Source organism: Tripterygium wilfordii, chromosome 3, assembly GCF_013401445.1.
Source record: "Tripterygium wilfordii isolate XIE 37 chromosome 3, ASM1340144v1, whole genome shotgun sequence".
NCBI classification, from domain to species: Eukaryota; Viridiplantae; Streptophyta; class Magnoliopsida; order Celastrales; family Celastraceae; genus Tripterygium; species Tripterygium wilfordii.
This window is the reverse complement of record NC_052234.1, coordinates 2,651,807-2,674,074: the sequence shown is the minus strand read 5'-3', so window position 1 is coordinate 2,674,074 and position 22,268 is coordinate 2,651,807. Positions and strand designations below refer to the sequence as shown.

General features: G+C 37.2%; 4 protein-coding genes across 4 annotated transcripts; all 4 read right to left on the bottom strand.

The window, feature by feature from the left end:
- Nucleotides 1-366: 366 nt before the first annotated feature.
- On the bottom strand, nt 367-813 carry LOC119995502 (secreted RxLR effector protein 161-like). The gene has a single exon (XM_038842022.1). It carries the CDS (start codon nt 811-813, stop codon nt 367-369), a length of 447 nt encoding a protein of 148 aa, XP_038697950.1.
- A 2,549-nt stretch (nt 814-3,362) lies between these two features.
- LOC119995500 lies at nt 3,363-4,570 on the bottom strand. The gene is made up of 2 exons (XM_038842021.1): nt 4,388-4,570; nt 3,363-3,689 (listed from the first exon to the last, which is right to left on the bottom strand). Exons 1-2 carry the CDS (start codon nt 4,568-4,570, stop codon nt 3,363-3,365), a joined length of 510 nt encoding a protein of 169 aa, XP_038697949.1.
- Nucleotides 4,571-11,912: 7,342 nt separating this feature from the next.
- LOC119995447 lies at nt 11,913-13,224 on the bottom strand. Its single transcript, XM_038841957.1, has one exon. It carries the CDS (start codon nt 12,598-12,600, stop codon nt 12,034-12,036), a length of 567 nt encoding a protein of 188 aa, XP_038697885.1. The 5' UTR covers nt 12,601-13,224; the 3' UTR covers nt 11,913-12,033.
- A 3,897-nt stretch (nt 13,225-17,121) lies between these two features.
- LOC119995499 lies at nt 17,122-18,625 on the bottom strand. Its single transcript, XM_038842020.1, has 3 exons — nt 18,182-18,625; nt 17,776-17,950; nt 17,122-17,270 (listed from the first exon to the last, which is right to left on the bottom strand). The coding sequence occupies exons 1-3, from the start codon at nt 18,623-18,625 to the stop codon at nt 17,122-17,124; spliced, it is 768 nt and encodes a 255-aa protein (XP_038697948.1).
- Nucleotides 18,626-22,268: the final 3,643 nt, after the last annotated feature.

The window sequence follows — 22,268 nt, the reverse complement described above, 5'->3', positions numbered from 1 at the left end:
GTCGCGAGATTACTCTGACCGATCGATCGGAATTCTCCACTGTCCAATTCAGCTAAATCAGCGTCCGATCGATCGGATATTTGGGCCGATCGATCGGTTTTTTTTTTTTTTTTTTTTTTTTTCCGGGTCCAATTTCTTGCTCATTCCTATCCATTAAGCTGTTTTTCTTCCATTTATGCTCCGTAACCTGAAATGTGCAAATAACATTCTTTAAGCAGCATATAATTCGAATTAACTCTTAAACAATGCAAGATTTCATGTAAAATGATGCACAATTATATGAATATAATTGGCATATCAATTATTATAGAAGATTTCAGTTGCTTCATTATGGTTTTGCCGAAAATCTATAAGCAAGCGCCTTAGCTATATTGCTTGACATGTTGAGGATGAAGTTGCAATATACTCCGATTCAGCCGTTGAGAGTGCCACAACTTCTTGTTTCTTAGAGCTCCATGAAATCGCTCGCGAACCGAGATTAAAGATGATTCTAGAAGTACTCTTTCTATCATCTAAGTAGCCTGCCCAATCACTATCAGTAAAGCCAATAAGTTTGAAATTTGATACCTTTGAGTACCAAATGCCATATTCCACTGTTCCAGCTATATACTTCAGAACCCTTTTTGCTGCTCCAAGATGATGTTTGGATGGACTATGCATGAACCGAGAAACCACTCCTACTGAGAAAGCAATGTCAGGCCTAGTGTGAGCCAAATAATTTAGTCCTCCAACCAAACTTCTGTAATAAGTTGCATCTTCAAAACTAATCCCATCTTCATTTTTCAGCTTCTCATTGATGTTCATGGAAGTCATTGCTATCTTGCACTTCTCCATACTGAAATTCTTTAAGAGATCCACTGCATACTTCCTCTATGAGATAAAAATCCCATCCAAACATTGTTTAACTTCAAGGCCAAGAAAGTAATGCAATAGACCTAAATATGACATTTCAAAAGTCTTCATCGTGTAGGACTTAAATTCAGCAACAGTTAACTCATTCGACCCCCATATATATTATATCATCAACATAAATGCATAGATCCAAGAAATTTTCAACATTCTTCTTGAAATAAAGAGTTGGTTCATTGTAACTTCTTTCAAAGCCTTACGAAAATAGCCATCTATCTTACCATACCATGCCCGAGGAGTTTGCTTTAGGCCAAAAGTGCTTTCCGCAATTTGTAAACCTTGTATTCTTCTCTAGTCATGACAAAGCCCTCAGGTTGTGAGACATAAACCTCTTCTTCCAACTCACCATTGAGAAAAGCTGATTTGACATTAAACTGATAAACATGCCAATTTAGATAAGCAACCAAAGCTAGAAAAGTTCTTACTGTTTCAAGCCGAGCTACTGGAGAAAAAGTTTCTTCAAAATAAATCCCTTGCCTTTGTGAGTATCCTTTTGCAACTAGCCTTGCAATAAACTTGATAATACTTCCATCTGCATGATACTTGGTTCTATATACCCACTTTAGCCCAATCACATTCTTTCCTTTAGGAAGATCAACCAGCTTCCATGTTTCATTTTTCTGGATTGATAGCATTTCCTCCTCCATTACCTTGCACCAATTTTCGTCTTTTACAGCTTCTTCAAAGAAAATAGGATCTAAAACAAAGAGAGCAAAAGTGCAAGATTCATAAATCTCATTTAGAGACTTTAACTTTCTTGGCGGTGTACTAGAATTGCTGGATGAGGCTTGATCAGTTCTTGATCGTGGACTAAAGTTGTTGGATGAAGATTGATCAGTCCCGGTTAAGTCTATTTAATTTGGCTGCTACATCCTAAGGTGGATAAGGGCGTTTGTGCAAGAACTGGAATTGAGTCTGCATATGGAACTTCAGCAGCTAAGTTTGCTGCTGTTTGTCTTTCCAACTTCTATTTTCATCAAATATGATGTCCGTGCTGATGATTATTTTCTTCCTAATTGGATCATACAACTTATATGCTTTGGATCGTGAGCAATAGCCAACAAAAATATATTTTCAGCTTTCTTGTCAAATTTTTGAGAATGAGACTTAATCAAAGCATAAGCTACACATCCAAAAACTCTTAGATGACTTACATTGGGTCTCCTTCCTTTCCATGCTTCATATGGAGTTTGGTTCATCACTGCTTTAGTTGGAGACAAATTGATGATGTAAACTGCTGTTGCTACAACTTTAGCCCAAAATTGATTGGAAAGACCTTTTGCTTTCAACATGTTTCTTGCCATTTCAACCACGGTTCTATTTTTTCGTTGAACAACTCCATTTCGCTCAGGCATGTGTGGAGCCGTGAGTTCCTTGTGAATGCCATGTTCTTCACAAAATATATCAAATGAAGTTGAGAGAAACTCACCACCTCTATATGTTCTTAGAGTCTTGATGTTTGCTCCACTTTGCTTCTCCACTGCAGCCTTGAATTTCTTGAATAGTTCAAATGTTTTAGACTTGAAGTTGAGAAAGAAAATCAAGCTCATTATGCTAAAATCGTCAATAAGCAAGAAAAAATACTTACTGCCTCCAAAAGATTCAGTTTGCATTGGTCCACAAAGATCTGTATGTACCAATTCAAGGGGACTAGAGGCTCTTTATGACTTTCCAATTGGAAAAGAATTTTTACTTTGCTTTCCATAAACGCACCCTTCACAGAAACTGAGATCATCTAGTTGTTGTGGTAGGTCTTCGACCATCTCCTTCTGTTTTAGCACCTTTAAACCTTTAATCTTGAGATGACCATACAGCAAATGCCATAGTTGAGCTTCATCCTTCTCCTTAGCAGGCATTGCATACTCTTCCATAGCTGAGACTTCCAAAGGAAATATTTTGTTTGAAGCCATTAGAACAGCAACAACTAGGTGACCAGTTTTGCTGTCTTTGATTGTGCAAAAACCATTTTCAAATAATATTGAATAACCATTGCTCATAAGCCGCCCAATGCTAAGAAAGTTGTGAGATAGACTTGGAAAAAACATTACATCATGCAATAATTTTACTTTACCATGGTTGATCTTGATGGCAATTGTTCCTCTCCCATCGACATGAATTTTCTTGTTATCTCCCAATCGTACTTCTGACTTTCGTGACTCATCCAAGTTTCTGAATAATGATTTGGTTCCTAACATGTGGTTAGAGCATCCACTGTCAAGATACCAAACATCTTCAGAATTATTTGAAGAGTCATCAAGATAGGCCATGAAAGGCATGCTTTCTTCTTCTTCTTCTTCATTTTTTGCAAAATTTGCTTGGTTGTTTTCATCTATTCGCTTGTTCCAACAATGTGCTTCCCTATGACCAAACTTGCCACAATAGTAACATTGAATTGTTACTTTATTTTGTCTAACATCCCCTACTCTTCCTCGTCCTCTTCCTTGGTTTCTTCCTCAACCTCTTCCATGGAAATTGCCCCTTCCTCTTCCCGCAGTAGCTGAACTTTCTTGCTTGGCATGAAATGCTTTTTCATTACTCCTTTCTATTGGTCTCTGCAGTCTTTCTTCATAAGCTTGCAAGGAACTCATTAGTTCATCAAAGGAATAAGTAGACAGATCATGAGCTTCTTCTATTGCTACAACTACATGCTCAAATTTTGGAGTTAAACTTCCCAAAACCTTTGCTACAACAATTCCATCAGAAATTTGCTCACCATAGGACTTCACTTGATTGACAAGAGTTGAAACTCTAGACAGATAATCTTGGACAATTTCATTGCTCTTCATAAGCAAGTTTTCAAATTCTCTTCTATAAGTTTGAAGTTTAACAGTGACTACTAGGGCTCGGCATCCGGCCGGGCTAGGTCGGCCCAGAAATATGAGGCTCAGGCCTGGCCCAAGCCTGGGCCCTATTTTGAAAATCGGGCTTCGGGTCGGGCTTAACTCTCAAAATGAGGCCTAAGCCCAGCCCGGGCCCTTAAGGCTCGAGCCTTAGGCCCATGCGTCTGGCCGAGCCCGAGTTTTTAATTATATAATATTTATATATGTGTTTTTTTAGGAAAATGTATTTTATATATGCATATGTGTAATATATATGCATTATGTATATATACACACACATACATTGCAATAATATATATATATATATATATATATATATATATATATATATATAAATAATGTATGTTGTCTAGTCGGGTTTTAGTTGGGCTCAGGTTTGGGCCGGGCCAAAATTGGCCAGAGGTGTCGGGCCCAGCCCCAAAAATGTAGCCCAAGCCCGCCCAAGGTGTCGGCCGGGTTTTGACCCACGGACGAAATGATGACCTCTAGTGACTACTTTGTTTGAGCCTTGAAATTCTTTCTTCAATATGCTCCATGCTTCCTTGGAGGTGTTTGCTGCTACAATTCTTGAAAAGATGGAATCATGCATTGCTTGTTGAATAAAGAACAAAGCCTTAGCGTCCCTTTTTTCTTGCTACTTTCAGTTTTTCTTCTTCTTCTACATTAGGTTCCTTTACTTCGGCAAAGCCGTGTTCGACCATGTCCCATAACTCTGGAGACCTGAACAATGTCTTCATTTTGATACTCCAGAACTCATACTTTTCACCATTGAAAATTGGTATGAGTGGTTGTGAAGAGGATGACGTTCCATTGCTTGCCATTTGAGAATTTTGCTGTCATCAACGGTTTGGATGCTGCGTTGCTTTGACTGGCTGCAAGATTGCTGCTACAGCTCTGATTGAGATTAGTGAAATTGCGTAAATGATGTCCTCACTCCGATACCAAAATTGTCGGAGAAAAGTCTTGCTTTTAGTTGATTAGAAGCAAATAGAATCGTTAAAGAACAATATATCAACCTCAACTTATGGATTTTATTCATACTTATTAATGGAAAGCAAGTTGCCTTTTATAGGCTTACATAACTGGCATGATCTTAACAACTTAAAGTATAAAAATAGCAACTAACACCACTTTAGTAGTAAGTAGTTTTGTGATTTTTTAAACTTGGGAAGATTCCTAAAATTAAGGACGAAATGCTTAGTTGGCTTGACTTGTTCAACTTTGAAACAGTCTTCATCAATCATTTCATTAGTAACCTTGTATTATCACCGTTCAAAATAGATATAGAAATACTGGTCACTTAATATATAATAACATTGCACATAATAACATTCCATAAGTTTGTTGTAACCAAACTTGTATTTACACAAAATACTAAGCCAATCCATCCCACCGATGTGGGTAAAAAGACACATCAAAACATGGATACAATTTAAGATACTACATCCGATACTAGCCTATTACTTATTCATAATATTAGTCACCAAGATAAAACAAAAGTCCACTTCTACTCCCCCAAGACTGGATCTTCTTCCTCACTAGAATCGATCTCAATTTCACTTTCACCAGCAAGGTGAGCATTCCACCTACTTTCTAATTATGCAACCTTCCCATGTAACTCATAATTCTCATTCTCACCGGTCAGCCACTTGAGTTCAGTCTCGTTCCTTTGTCTTGTAGCGTCCTCCAAACCCTTAGCCATTTTTTCTGATCCTTCATCAACTTCTCTACTTCATCTTCAAGATTCTTAAATTGTCTCCACCAAGTCTTTTTCATCCCTCTAAGCACCATCACCTCATCCAGATTGTAGTCACCCACAAGATAATTTACATACTCATAGATTTTATGAATCATCCTCTCAGCTAACATTTCCATGGTTAAATCAACACTTTCCATCTGTTTGATACGAACTTTCAGCTAGCTTTCAAGATTCTCAGAAGTTCCTACGGGTATCTATACCCGAAGAATCATGATAGCAAAGCCTTCCTCCACCACAGTCAAATATCCTGGGAATCCCTTACCCTAGTCCTTTAATCAGCTCCTCTAACATTCTCACCTTAGAAATGCAAATGATCTTTCCGTCTGAGTTCATTTACAACATAAAAAGGTTTTTAAATATTAGTACTACATCATAGACACCACATATAGTCATATTTTTGCAAAAATTTCTACTCACAAATTATTTTTTAATGTACATAAAATCTATTTGTTTCCATCTTACTATCCTCCATAACTAGACTTTAGTCCTTGCTTAAGCTAAGATTCAAACCTAGGTGCTCCGATACCATTAAATGTAACACCCCATAACCTTCACCAGGGGTAATTACACGGCATGAAACTATTCGTACGTTCCCAGTTACCTGGGTTCATGAGGATAGCGTACCGTAAGCCCATATTATCGGAATATCATTATCTAACTTCAATACATCAAAGTATTTTATATTATAACATAATCCACAATTTCGAAATAGCCAAATATATACTTAAGTACTTGATACAAGATTCTATGTAAATATTTACATAACTCTAGCTCTATTACACTATCTCGATCTTTATTTAGCCTGGTTCCTCCTCAACTTAGCTCCTGTTAATCTACATGTATGGAAAGCATGTAGAAGGGTTAGCCAAGCTAAACATAACCAAACAGAAGCAATCTCAACATTTATCAAAAGTTATTTGAGCAATCGTTATCAAATATGAAAATAAACAATTCTTATAAAATGTAAACAATTTCACAACCCGGAGTTCAAATCTCTTTGAAGGCAATAAATATAAATTCATAGAACTTATATTTCAACACGAATCATCCCTGTCCGACGTTCCAAAATATAAATCCATTCAATGCATTTCATAATGCCCACTTTACGATTTTACCTAGATTCGTCAATCCGGTTAATATGTGGGGTACCTACTGATATGCTTTCCCATTGAAAAGATCGTGGAATAATTTAATTACGTAGTGTGAGAGTAAAATTACTCCGACCAATCACTCTAGTCGCACCTGGGACTAGTTATCAAAAACCATAACCGGGCTAAGGTTGGGCTGGCCATGTGCACAGGCAAACAAAATAATCATATTATTCCATTTTCACATATTCAAGGAATTCAACACAGGGAGTTTGAAATCATATGACCATTTATATCAAATTGCGTCATCTCAAATAGAATTTCTTTTCCCAAAAAAATTCATAAGAATTTCTCAATCATCACATAATCATTTTCCAAGATATTTCCGTGAATCGCACATAGTAGTTTCCAAAATTTATAACAACCATAATTTTGAATTTAAACGCATTGATATTTATTTTATCAAATAAGCCATCAAATAAATTGTATATCACGTCAAAATCATTTTCAAATGTATCAGCAATGGCAACCCTCACCTTTGTTGATTATCTCAATTTTCGGCGAATGCTTTTTCTTTCTTCTTATTGTACACGAGATTTGGTCCAACATCCTCGATTCCTAACCAAATATATATTTTAGTTTCACATACATGGCATATTATATACATTATTTCCTAGTAAGAAATCGCTCCCTATTCATTAGAGGAATTTCTACAAAAAATTTCATTTCACTTAAAATAATATTACACAAATCTTGCCTGATGTTAATTCTTTTTTGATTTCAAATTCTTCTTATTTCTGCGGCTTATACACTCCCTCTTTCTCTCAGTTTAACTTATACTCACTCTCTCTCGGTTTAGCTTCCTCTTTCTCTCGGTTTAATTCTTTTGCCGAATAACTTTTCTTCACTTTACAAACTCTTCTCTCTTTATATAGCTAAGACTTATAACTCTCATATATATCAACTTTGACTCCTCAAATTTCCCTTTGCTTGACAAGTGTCCTTCTCTTGCCATAATATTTATTTATTATTTTTTAAACCTTAACACCTCATTTTATTCCTTGCTAGACAAGTGTCTCTTTTCATGCACAATAATCATTTCACACTCTCACTCTTTCAATACGCTCGGCAAATCATCAAAGATTTCCCATTTATTTACGTATTCCTAAATGTTTGTGTGTGTGTGTGTATATATATATATATATATATATATATCCCATGCTTTATGGTCTAACATGCATTTCTTAATTTAACCTATACAAATACTTGATTAGTTTTGCTACTCATAATTTCAACCTACATTTTCTTACTCATTTATATGGCACTAGTTAGAGAAAGTTGTTATTTCTCTTAAAAGAAATATTAAACGTGGACAACTACAATAACCCATAAGCGTACAATATTCATTAACATACTTGGTAAATTTTTCGGGTGTTACAGAGTGTTGGTGAGTGCATTGAAGAGTTAAGACTCCAAGAGAGTTCCATGTTTATGGGTTTATGAAAATAAAAAATAAGAGAAGATGGTGAAGAGAGAGAGAAAGTGAGAAGCAACAGAAATAATAATCAATGTATTTTTGGTGTAAACAAACTTTCTTTTTGTACATACACATTTGGTTTTTATGAGACAACCAAATAGCATCTAGAGTTGGTTTGTTCTCATTGTATTTGTAAATCTCGCAATTTGCAACTTCTCCAAGCAAAGTAGAACATTAGATCTCCGCTGCCCACATGATGGTAGGCTTTTCATCATTTGATATTGGAGCAGACACATGCTCATGTGGTGATAGTGGGGCCACACATAACTTCTCCACTAGTATGATATTATAGGTCTTGGGCCATCACAGTCCAAGAACCACTTTAAAATGCGTCATGGTAGTTAAGGAAGGATTTTCTCATACAAAACACTTTACAAGCCTATACCTATGCGATGTGGGACAAAGGGTTTGTCACATGAATTCACAACAATTCCCTCCCCCTTCACAAACACACGTCATGTGTGACCCTACTATCACCACGTGGGCTTGTGCCTACTCCGATACCAAATGATGAAAAGTTTAGCCAACCACCATGATATTGTAGGTCTTAGGCCATCACAACCCAATAACCACTTTAAAATACGTTATGCTAGTTAAAGAAGGACTTGCCTATATAAAGCACTTCACATGCCTACACCTAAGCGATATGGACGAAGGGTGTGCCATATGAATTCACATCACTGACATCCATCAGACTTGATAAAAGCTTTTGTTGCTCATGCTACCCACAACAAATGTCACATCAACATGCAAACTGACATCCGCCTATAATAGATATCATAGACTAACAAAACTGCCTACAATTCATGTCACACCAGCATGCAACTGTGTAGATGTTGTGTCAAACTACAACTACCAGGTACCATTTCGACTTGTGGCTTGTTCCAACTTATGGACCAATTACAAAATGGTTTCCAAAATGTGAATGACATGAAAACTGTATCATGACCCCCACTGGGAAGGTAGGATATCGTTTAGTACTATTACTTTTCTTTCATATTATCAGTTAAATCATGCATACACATTTTTCATAAGGATACTTTCCATCCATCTCCTCATGAATGTGGTAGGTATATACTTCTTCTAGGAACCTAGCTGAATCTATCTCTTCATTGCTTTATAGATCTTGGTACACAACTTTTCAGGTATTACCTTTGTCAATCAATTGTCTAAGAGATCCAAGGTTTAAAACACTATCATAAGAAAAGGCATGCACAAATAAGCCTAACACTTTACATAAACACTCTACCCAAACTCTCTACCAAAAATACTCAGTCCACATACATTCCCTTGCCAGTTTTCATCCACGGTCACATTCTTCACTCCCCATATTGACTTGACCTATGATCCTATAAATAGCATTTCCCTATTATAAAGAAAGGCATGCACAAATAAGTCTAACACTTTACATAAACACTCTACCCAAACTCTCTACCAAAAATACTCTACCCAAACCATAGTTTTTAAACCGGACTGGCCTGTTGGTTTGACTGTGAAACCTGTGTACTAGCGGCCTTCGCGGATTTTCGTATGTAAAAAATCGTTTGTGTATTGACCCTTGTCAAACCTTGAATTGACGAGTTCAGTGAAAAACCACATGGATAGTAAACCCCTTGGGTTTTACCTCGTGAGGCCCACACAGTCTGGTGGGCCGCTACTTTATGGTTTCGTTAATAGTAACTTTCCTGCTTCTCTACTATTGCTTTTATAATGGAGTTGTGAAACCAATCTTCTAATCTTACCGATGTGGAATTGCGTTCAAAGGTGTTTTGACTTCTTCTCAACTAATAGTAGTTCATGGGTCTCACTCTAACATCTACTTTTTCTTTTGTTATTTGATTTTATTTCCCTCTTTCTTTTTCACCATTTATTTAAATGTATATAAATATTTTATATTTATGTTATTATTGTAATCATTATATATATAAAATTACTTTTTAAGAATTAATCATTCGTTTATCTAGTTCTAATTATTATTATTTTATAAATATATTATATTATATTCATCCTCTAACTTGCTATATAGTATATAACTATTAAACTATAAATATTATTATTTATTAAAAATCCGCGATTCAACCTCCATCATAACGGTTGAACCTCGAAACCCTTGACCCTTCAGCCTTGACCGTTCGATGCACGGGTCGAGTTTAAAAACTATGGTCCAAACACATTCCCTTGCCAGTTTCATCCACTGTCACATTCTTCACTCCCTATATTGACTTGATCGTCAGATTCTCTTCGATCGACACCTCCATTTCAGTTTAAGAGCTTCTAATGACTTTGTTCTTTGAAGTGTTGCAGAATTCCAATATTGTAGACGACCCTTCGTCATCAAAAGTTGACTTGTCAATAATTGTAGGTTCAGGCAACTACAACTAGCAACCAGCAAATCATGTCAAGAACAATGCAGCACAAAGAGTCACTAGACATATGTATCGCAAGGGAGACCTAATCAGGAATGACCTTGAGAGATATAAGAAACATCTTGTCGAAGACAATTAAATCCCTTAGCTCTGAGACCAAACCATTGGATCAGTTTCTTCTTTAATGCACCAATGGAGGAACCAACTCATAGATCCATCGTCACCTTACCTGTCTGAGAGAGAATAAAGAGAGAGAGAGAGACGAGGAGGGGGAGAGGGGGAGAGGGAAGGGTATTGTGGCTTAGCAAAATATAATCAGAGAGAAATGTTATTTTTTTACTTCATTTGTCATGTAAGCATGGTAACTAGGCATGCCACCTAGATTATGGCTGTGTATGGACAATCACTATATGTACGTTTATCATTTTCGATCATATATCACATGTATTGTTGCAATGCAATACATATTGCCTGTTTGTTCTAAAATTTGTATGGAATTGGATTCTTAACGGATCGAGTGTAGGCATACCATGTCCAAAATTATTAAGACTCATGTCATTGGGTTCGGGATCTTAATCGAAACACAATTCTAAAAATTAGGCTAAACAAGTTCAGATCTTGATTGGGCCGAATGTAGACCCATCCATTGATAGGCCTAACTCTTACGAAGAAGTGCAACCCAAACCATTGACAGGTCTAACTCGTACAATAAAGTGCGACTAATCTTAAAATGGATCAAGCCTATTTTGGGAGACCTAATAAGCCCAACACAAAGTAGGCGACCCAATAAGCCCAACACATAAGTTTGCGTGCAAACTAGGATATATTTCACAACTCTTTTAACATCAAGAATTCATAATAATAAGAGGTGGCTTGGTTGGCAATCGATTGAGTTATACATGTGTGTGCTCAATGTTCGATTCCAATATAAACATATCTTTTTTTTAAAAAAAATCAAGAATTGAATCCAAACAAAACAAATACTCACGAAAAAAAGTCGTAGCAATTCCGGACATATCATTACATTTGATTGCCATGTGTTATCGGGCACCATGGATAGTCCTTGAAGCAGGTGCCCACAAAAATTGACTTTGATTCTGATTGAAGGTGCAAGGCAGGGTACACATTCCTTTGCTATGAGATATGGACAAATCTATTGAACATCAACCTTCACATGAGGTGTTGCATAATAGAACCACATAATAGAATTTGTTGAAATGTACATATATACACGACATAACAAAGTCTACAAAGTTGAAAACAACAAATGAAGCTTATTGCACTATTTTCTATCCACATTATGTACAATAAATAATCTTGAAAGGAAGGAAATCTTATGTATTAGCCCCTTAATTACTTCACCATTTATACCAATACGAAATTCAATTAAAATCTAGAAAGGAAAAAAGAAAATGAAAGGGAAAACAAATACTATATACGTATTTTATTTGACTTGAATGTGTCATAATGCAACACTCATAAATACATTTTTTTGGTGACAGTTACAGTATATAATAAGTAGGCTCCAAAACTGCTAAGTTTTCAAGTCATGGTTGGTCCGTGGCTTAGAGGTAACCAGTCTCATCACCGGCACCAACCTTGCCGGCTGCCGACTGCTCCGATACGCCGTCGTATCCACCATGTCTTCCTTGGCACCACACGTCACCACATGCCTCGGCCAAAACCCTTTAAATTTTGGCTTCTGGTTCTTGTTCTTCTTCTTCTTTTCATAAGAACCACCATCATCAAATTTTCTAGACTCCATAAGAAAATCTAGTTCCTTGGAGATGCTCTCAATTTCAAAATTATCAAGAAGAGAATTGTTGGGGGTGTGGATTGGACTTGGGGTTGGTGATTGTGAGAGTGTATGAGATATTCTCATCGCCTCTAGCTGGTACCGCGACGGCCGGGGAGGTCGATGAGGCCTGAAAACATCAGACTCTCTCGTAATCTTACCTTCAGAGCCAGAACCATGTTGGTACCACGCCCACGCAGCTGCTTTTATTATGTCCAAATCATGGGTGCTGGTACGAGATGATGATGATGATCTTGGTTTAGGGTTCTTGTTTTGAATAAAAAAGTTGAAGGGTGTAGATCGCATGATATGAAAAATCAAGAGGGGTTTGGAATATGTGGAAATATTGAGTTCCACGCTATGAATACAATTTACAAACAAGGTTAGGTTTGGTGACTTTTTTGCTGGTGAAGGTGTTTACACATCACTTCTCTGAAGAAAGGTATGAACTATAAGGTGTGTGTCAATTGTTTTGATGCAATTTAATCATCTGTGTCTTAGATCATTGAAGTTCAAGTGGGTGGTGGGCCCCGTTGAAGTATGGTGTTACTTGTTAGGTGGAAGGTTGGGGTCAACAACGAGTTGTTGGTTGATATGGTGAACTTCACCGTGCTAATTTTTCACGCGAACGAGAGGTCATGAGTTTCAATCTCATGTATGTTTTTATTATCGTAATTTGTGAGATGAACCCTCAGCCCAGCATGTGCTCTCACATTGGGCCTCCACCCAAGTATTAACTAGTCCATGGGAATTGCGGAGTCTTCCATTTGGTCCAGAGTCGGCCAATCAATTATTCGGTAGACAGTGGAATGGAAATTGCGGAATCTTCCATGTGACCCGAGTTTACCAATCAATTATTTGATGGGCAGTTGAATGGGTTCCACGTTAAAAAAAATGGAAGATGGCGATCCTAGCTAGGACAACTAGTTTGTACTAATTAATGAGTGTATACTTTTGGTTTCTTGATTGAAAGCTGACCTTATAAATATAAATTGTTCTTAGATTACTTGAATAAGCTTCAACTTAGATCAGATAAAACAGCACGGTTCCTTGTGTTCCCACAGTATTGGCCATAGAAGAAAGAGACTTTCCATCGATTTCTATTTAAGAAATTCTTTTTAGAAACAATTGTGGCTTGGCCAACAGTGACAGGAGATAAAAAGACCTAAAGAGGCTCATGGACCTACAATCCCTCCAAAACAATATTTACTAATCTCTCAATTTGGGAGGATTTTAAAAGATTAAATTCTATTGCATCATGAGTAAAATGGCATTCGAGGAGCAGCTCTTTATCGAGTTTGATAAGAGCGTAATATCCTTGTGGTCGCACGTTAGGTCTTGACCCAACTTACTCTATCGTCAAGTGAAAATTTCTATGCGCGTGGGCTTGACAGCACGAATTTAGATCCATATTAGAAAGAACAAACTTGTATAGTGTCAATTTTGGTTAATTTTTTTTATAAGAGCATGTTTATGTTTATCTCATAACCCCAATTGCTCAGTCCCCAAGCTGTGGCAGAGGTTGAAGCGGCCTTAGATACAGTTGAATTTGCTTATGATGTGAGATTCATAAATATCGATATTTATGATGTGAATCTTCATAAAAAGATTGATGTTTTGTAAAGCTTGTCGCAGCTTTTGAGGATCATCCTCCATGGCGGCATTTTCTGACATATTTCGAAGCCGATAAAGTGACCTTCCTGCCAATTTGTACGCTCGGGTAAGTTCCATTATCCTTCTCTCTGCTTCATGGAGATCTTTATCCAAACGTATCACCAAGTCTTGCAAATCGGAGACATGTTGGTAAGGAACATAACCATCGGGGTAGAACTTCAATTGCTGAAGTTCTTCTGCCACTTCAGATGGTCCTTCATCTGCCTTGGTTGGTGGTTTGGACATTATTTTCTGATATTCATGCCTGATAGGAAGCTTGGAGAAACTCATGACTGTAGAGGTTTTTGTTTTGGGAGTGATACTTCTTCGGTTTTTCTTAAGTATATTTATAGGGAAAAGAGCGCAACTTTTAGAAGTTGAATCGTGTTTCGATTCTAACTAGTCTTTTAAGGAGATGTGATAATGTAGCGCCGCCGTTTTCGCCATTTATCGAGAAGTTACTTTTGATCAAACGGCTCTGATTAGTTCGTAGAAGAGCGATTTCCGAGGAGTTTTAACTTTTGAATTTCGAATTTACTATTTAGCCCTTGGGGGGTTTTTTTAATGGGTTTACTGTAACCACCCACTATCTTAAAACTTCCAGAACACGATTTGGCTTTCGATACATTTTTTGACTTCTTCTTTTTTGAGTTTTCGATTATGGCTTGGCTTGGTTCCTCTGAAGAATTTATCGATAGGTTTGAGAGAGAAAATGAAAGGGACGAATCTAATTTTGGTCCCTCGATCATTTCGAGTGAAAGTCCGGCTGTCATAGATACTCAAGATGAGTTTCCTGAAGGTGATATACCTGAAAAATAGTTAGGAGATCAAACCACTAGCCTTAGGGTTTCATCTTATTCTGAATCTGAAGGAGTATCGGGTCAAAAGATGATTAGTCCATCTAAGGTTAGCTTTTTACCAACCACCCGTTCAAAAAGTAAGACTCAAAAAGTTTTTGAGGAAGAGGTTATAGTAGACAAGGATCCTGCTTCTGTATTAACGGAAGAGGATTTAGATAATATTAGAATTGAGTTCAAAATTCCACAGGAAATAGAGATGTGAATTCCTAGTTTTAGCGAATCAGCCTGTTATGAATTTTCAGGGTGGACTGTGGTATATGCTATAATATTGAGGTGTTGATTAAAGTTTCCTGTGGGACCTTTAGTTAAATCTGTATTAAGATTTTTTGGAGTTGCCCCCTGTCAACTTATGCTTAATTCTTGGCGAATTTTGCTATCTTTAGAAGCTTCAAATGTGAAATTCAATCTTTCTTTTGGCCTTCATGAATTTCTTGCTGCCTATTCTTGACAAGAAAATAAAAAGGATGTAGGTAGATTCATGCTATTGAAGAAGGATAAGGAAAATTTGATCGCTGGGACTACTTCTAGTGATCATAACTTGCAGAAGAGGTATTTCTTGCTAAGGAATGAAACTCTTCTAGGAGATGATGAGGTTATCCCTAGTTCTTGGAAAATTCAAGGTATAATCCATTTAAATTTTCTTTTGTCTTCATCTAATTCTTTTATGAATATTTATCTTTTTATGGCAGGGAAATCTCCCAAGATAACCATCACTAAGGAAGCTCAGAGGAATTGTCAATTATTTTTAAAGACAATTCCTCATCCTAAAAGAGATTGGAAATTTGTCTCCTCAAAGTATCTTTTTGAAAGTAAGTTGAGAAAATATTTATGATTTTGATTTTGTTTCTTGTTTCTAACAATTTCTTTTCGACTTTTGACAGAATCTCATATGGCTCCAAGAGTAATTGTTCCTTTGACTCTTAAGGAGATTGCTGAAAAGAAGAAAGTCCAGAGAAGCTCTAAGGACAAGAGGACGAAGAGAAAACATGAATCTAGCTTGGGACTTCACAGTGAGTTAGGAACAATTGCTGAAGTAACTGAGACTCCTGAGGTTCCTGAGGACAATATTGATGATGACTCCACACTTATAAGGAAAAAGAAACCCAGGCTATCGTCTCTTTCTTTGGTAGATGAAAGTGCGGGATTAAGCAAGGAAGCTGATGACATCATTCAAGTTCTTGATGATGAGGTGACAGAGGAGACTATGAGAAGAGAAGGAAAAAATTATGTTTGCCCAGTTTCACCTCTGAGAGCTTTGCTTGAGAAAGAGTTGAGATTATCGGGTGTTGATCTTCCGTCTAATCTTTCGGCAAGGAGCTTTGAGATGTCGATCCCTAACGTCCCTCTTTATTTGAGACCTGCTGAATTATTTCCTGATTTGCATAAATTGGCTTATCCCATTGGTTTCACAACTCCTAAATTGAATCTTGAAGACGCTTCTCTTTATAGCATTTCTCATGCTTTTTAGGTATTTTCAAAACTCAATTTATTTGTATTTCTATGTTAAAGTAAAAGTAACCTTCGTCTTCTTCTTTCAGGCTTTGTCAGTTCAGCTTTACATTGATAAAGAAGTCGAAAAGTTAAGTGAAGAAATAAAGAGTCTTCGTCTTTCCAGCAGATTATTACAAGCCGATATTAAAAAAATTTTGGAGGTCGAAGAGTGGGAGAAAAAGTTAAGGATGGAGGCCGAAGCTCAATTGGAAAAAACGAAGAATGCTGCTGCTGAAGCTTTAAAGAAAACTGAAGATAAATTTGATGAATTGGATAGAAGGCACGTTGCTCTGAAAACTGACTTCACAGATCAGGGTAGGCAATTATCCAATATAATGCAGCAGCAGAAAGATACGGAAGAGGAACTTTCAGCTCTCAAAGTCAAATTTCAAGAAAATGAAATTATATTGAAAGATCTGTAAGAAGTCGATTCTAAGTTGAAAGATTGTGAAATTGAGCTAAGTGCTTCTATTGAGAAAGCAAATCGGCTATCAGATGAGTTGACAGAATCAAAGGAAGACTTCGATTTCTACAAGGGAGAATGTGCTCTTGCTGCTGGAAAGGAGAGAATTAAAGCTTTGGGAGAAGTAATGATGCAATACAAAGCTGGTACTTTAAACAAGGAAGAAGTTGATCGAATGATCAAAGAATATGAAGAATTCAAGGTCATCGATGCAACGCAAACTTTCGCTTCTGAAGCCGAAGACGATATTTAGGCTCATATTTTATTTTCGTAATCTTGTACCTTCCCTTGTAGACTTAAATACAATCTTCATTCCTTTATGTTTCTTATCAATTGAAGTTCATAGCTTTAACTATATGCTTAAGATTTTAACCATGATGCAAATAAGAATCTTAGAATAAATAAAGGGTTAAGTATACATGAGCTTTTGGGAAATTGGAGGACAGCAATCTTTGTCGCTTTAACCTTCGTCCAAACTTTGATATTTTTATCCAAGATGCTAATAGATCCTGAGATAATCAAGTATATAACAATGGGGGTGATGTAATGCGGTCTGTCAGGCACTTATATATGCTAAGCATATATATGTATATATTCAACTTGATTGAGAAAATATATACATTTCAGTGGTTCATCATCCAAATCCTTATGAATATATATATATATATAAATTTTATTTTTTTTAGGAAAGATATAACCTGAGATGTTTCGCATTCCAGGTGTTGCTAAGTATCTTCCCTTCTTTGGTTTGCAACTTGTAAGCTCCATTGTCGATGTCACCAATATAAAAAGCTCTTGAGTTGAATATTTTGTTATAATATTTTACGATCCGATGCTTGTAAGCTGCTGTTTTAACAGATGAGATATTTTGTCGTTCTTCAAGCATATCTAACTCTTTGGTGAGGATGATGTTATTCTCCTCATCTTGCTTCTATTCAAATCGTGCTATTGGGAGGCCAACTTCAACTGGAAGCACTGCTTCAGTTCCATAAGTTAAAGAAAATGGAGTTTCACCTGTTGAAGTTCTCACTGTTGTTCGATATGACCACAAAACTCCTGGGAGTTCGTCTGCCCAGGCTACCTTTGCTTTTTCTAGTCTCTTCTTCAAAGTGTTGACTATCGTCTTGTTTGTAGCTTCTGCTTGGCCATTCGATTGTGGATGCCTTGGTGATGCGAAGCAAAGCTTTATCTTCCACGTATTACAGAAATCTTGAAGTTTATGGCTTATGAATTGAGATCCATTATCACAAATGATTTCATAAGGGACTCCAAATCTGCATATGATGTTTCTCCAGATGAAGCTTTTAACTTCTTTGTCCCGGACTTGTTTATAAGCTTCAGCTTCCACCCATTTTGTGAAGTAGTCTGTTAAAATCAATAAGAACACTCTTTGTCCCGATGCTGGAGGAAGCTTTCCGACGATATCCATTCCCCATCTCGTGAACGGCCATGCCGATGAAATTGGGACCAGCTCCGTTGGTGGTTGATGTGGGATTTGTGAAAATCTTTGACATTTATCACATCTAGCCTCATATACCGCTGCATCACCACGGAGCATAGGCCAATAATAACCAGTTTGCATGACTTTACTGGCTAAGCTTCGGCCACCTGAATGATTTCCGCAGACACCTTCATGTAATTCTGCTAAGGCATATTGTGCTTCTTCTTGAGATAAACATCGTAGCAAAACTCCTTGGTATGATCTTTTGTAAAGAATGCCATTAACTATTGTGTAACGTGATGCTTTTCGTTGTAATGCTTTGGCCTCATTTTTATCTTGTGGTAATACATCATCTTGCAGATATTGTATGAATGGTGTTCTGCAATCATCATCGTCTTCAGTAATAGCAAATGATTGCTCCATCATGGAATTTTTGTTTATTGCAGGTGATTCCAAATGGATCAATGGGATATTCTGTGTCGTTTGTACCGGGATTGATGAACCTAGGTTCGCCAATGCATCTGCTTGCTGATTTTCTTCTCTTGGAACTTGATTCATTTGGAATTCTTTGAATTCAAGTTGCAGCTGCCGTGCTAACTCTAGATAATAGTTCATTCTCATCTTTTGCTTGATTTTCTCCACTCAATTGGTTAACAATCAATTGGGAATCCGAGGACACGTGGATACGTTGAACTTTTGCTTCTTTCGCTAGTTTGAATCCCTCAATTAGAGCTTCATATTCTACTTCATTGTTTGTAGCGTGAAATCCGCAATGTACAGCTTGAGGGAATTGATCTCCTTGTGGTGAGATTAAGATGATACCTAAACCACTTCCCTTTGCATTACTCGAACCATCAACAAATAATTGTCAAATAGCTTCATCGTCTTCTTTGTTTTGACGCAATTCTTTCTGAGCATTATCCATTATTCCCGGACTGAATTCAGCAATGAAGTCTGCTAGAATTTGAGCTTTGATTGCTGTTAGAGGTTGATACACGATATCATGTTCGGTCAATTCAATTGCCCACTTCGTTAATCGTCCGGACAACTCGGTTTATGGAGTATCATTTTGATCAGGAAGTTTGTCACCACTGTGATAGGATGACTTTGAAAATAAGGACGAAGCTTCCTTGCTGCAGTGATAAGTGCTAAAACAAGCTTTTCCATTAAAGGATACCTTGTCTCAGCATCTAGCAAACTTCGACTGACATAATACACTGGATGCTGCCGGTTGTTCTCTTCTCTTAGCAGTACTACACTAATTGCAAGTTCAGAAACTGCTAAATAAAGATAGAGTATCTCACCGGTTTTTGGGAATTGGAGGATTGGTTAGATATCCTTTCAATTTCTTTAATGTCATCTCGCATTCCTCTGTCCATTCGAAGCTAGCTGATTTCTTCAAAGCCATAAATAGATGATGACATCTTTCAGATGGTTTGGAGATGAATCGATTTAGTGTTGCAATTTTTCCCGCCAGCCATTGTACATCTCGTATTTTTGTGGGAGAAGGAATATTTAGTATCGCATGGATTTGATCAGGATTTGCTTCAATACCTCTTTGTGTAACAATGAATCTCAATAATTTTCCTGCTTTGATTCCGAAACGCACTTGAGAGGATTTAACTTCATCTGATGAGCATCGAGAATTTCAAATGCTTGTTTGAGGTGTTCAACATGAACTTCGTCCTTCAGAGTCTTTACTAACATATCATCAATATATATACTTCCATTGTTTTTCCAAGCAGACTGGCGAACATGCGATTTACTAACCGTTGATATGTTGCTCCTGCGTTCTTCAATCCAAACGGCATCACTTTATAACAATACATACCTTGTTCGGTTATGAATGCAGTTTTCTCTTGATCTTCTGGATGCATCAAGATTTGATTATATCTGGCGAATGCATCCATAAAGCTGAGTAATTCATGCCCTGCTGTTGCATCCACAAGTACATCGATATGAGGAAGTGGAAAAGAATATTTTGGACAAGCTTTATTCAGATCTGTGAAGTCGATACAGACTCTCCACTTTCCATTCTTCTTTTTTACCACAACCACATTTGCAAGTTAGTCTGGGTATTGAACTTCTCGAACGAATCCAATATCTAGCAGCTTTCGAACTTCCTCATTGATGACTTTATTTCTTTCTGGAGCGAACCTTCGTCTCTTCTGCCTCACTAGAAGGAAATTATCATCGACTTGCAACTGATGAGTGATGATTTTCGGACCAATTCCAATCATATATGCATGTGTCCAAGCAAAAGTGTGTTTATGATTTTGCAGGAATCGAATCAAATTTTCTCAGAGTTGACGATCTAGGTTGGCTCCAATCTGAATCTTCTGGTCTGGATAATCAGGAAGAATGATGATTTCTACTGTCTCCTTATTAGCCGGTTCTTCTTGATTGCTCAGAATCGGCCCTTGCTGTAATTGCTATAAAGCTTTGGTTTTTCCTTTCAATGCTTGTTCATAGCAACTCCTTGCTTGATGTTGATCCCCATATATTTCTTGTATTCCATCTCTTGTTGGGAATCGTATTACTTGATGATAAGTCGATGGTACAACCCTCATTGCATGAATCCACGGTCGTCCAAGTATCGCATTATATAGAGATTGACAATCTAAGATATTAAATCGAACCTGGAGATTTATTCCTTTTGCGTATACTTGTAATGAAATAGAGTCGATGGTGTATTACTGTTCTCCGCTGAAGCCGATGAGTGGTATAGGACCTCTGATTATGTCAGCTTCAGAAAGTCCCATTGCTTGAAGTGTGGACATGAACAGTAAATTTGCTGAGCTGCCATCGTCAACCGTGATTCTTTTAACTTCACAATTGGCAATTTGCAAAGTTATTACCAAGGCATCATCATGCGGATTTAGTAATCTCGTCATCTCATCGTCTGTGAAACTGATGACTTGTCTCGTGAATTGTACCATTGGCTTGTCATTCCATACCTCAGAATTTTCTGTCTGTTTGACATGTTTCTTTGCCGATGAATGTGTAATTCCGCTAATCTCCGATCCACTGAATATCACGTTAATCGTCTTTTCTGGTGGAGGTGGTTTCTATTCCTCTTCTCATCTTTCGGCTTGAGCCATTGTTGCTTTTCCTCTTTCAGATAGTAAATCCCGAAGATAACCTTTCTTTAGCAATTGGATTACTTCTTTTTTGAAGGTAAAACAGTCATTTGTTGTATGCTCATAATCGTTGTGAAATTCGCACCATTTGGAAGTATCCCGTTGATCTAGCGGTTTATGAACTTTACCAGGCCATCGAACAACATCTCCCATTTTCTTCAACACCGATAAGACTTCATTTAATGGAATCACCAAATTATATTCAGTAGATCGGGATTTTTTCTTGAAATCAATCGGCTTGGGATCTCGGCGAGGATAACGCGGAGCCTCTGAACTTACTTGCTTTTGTTCAGATTTCTTCGGTTGTTCTATTGATCGTTCTGGAAGTCTTCCTTCATCTTCTTCCCATTTGATTTGAACGCTTACTCTTGCCTGTACTTCTTGGAATGATTTACATGGATAACGAGTAAGCTTTCCATACAATTTGCTTCAAGGAAGGAGAGCCATGCGAAATGCATTGATTGCAATCTCATCTAAGCACTCAGGAATCTCCAGTTTCTCTTTATTGAATTTTGTTAAGAATGACCGCAAAGATTCTCCTTGTTTCTGCCATAGCCGATATAAGTCATCAGATGTTGGAATTATTTTCCTGCTGCTTGCAAATTGTTCAACGAATGCGTCGGCCAATTGTGCAAATGAAGCAATTTACACTTCTGAAAGATTAAGATACCACTTCAAAGGAGGTCTCACCAAAGTTGAACTAAATCCTCAGCACATGCATGTTTCATGCTTGTTGAACGGGTACGACACCAAAGTCAATCGTTGACTATACTGATCCACATGATCTTCCGGGTCGGTGGTACCATCGTAAGGTTTAATATGTAGTATGATGAATTTCTTTGGGAGCTCTTCCATGGCAATGGCATGAACAAATGAAGATTTGAGGAAAGTGCGATTTTTCTTTATAGGCGAGGGTATGTCGGGTA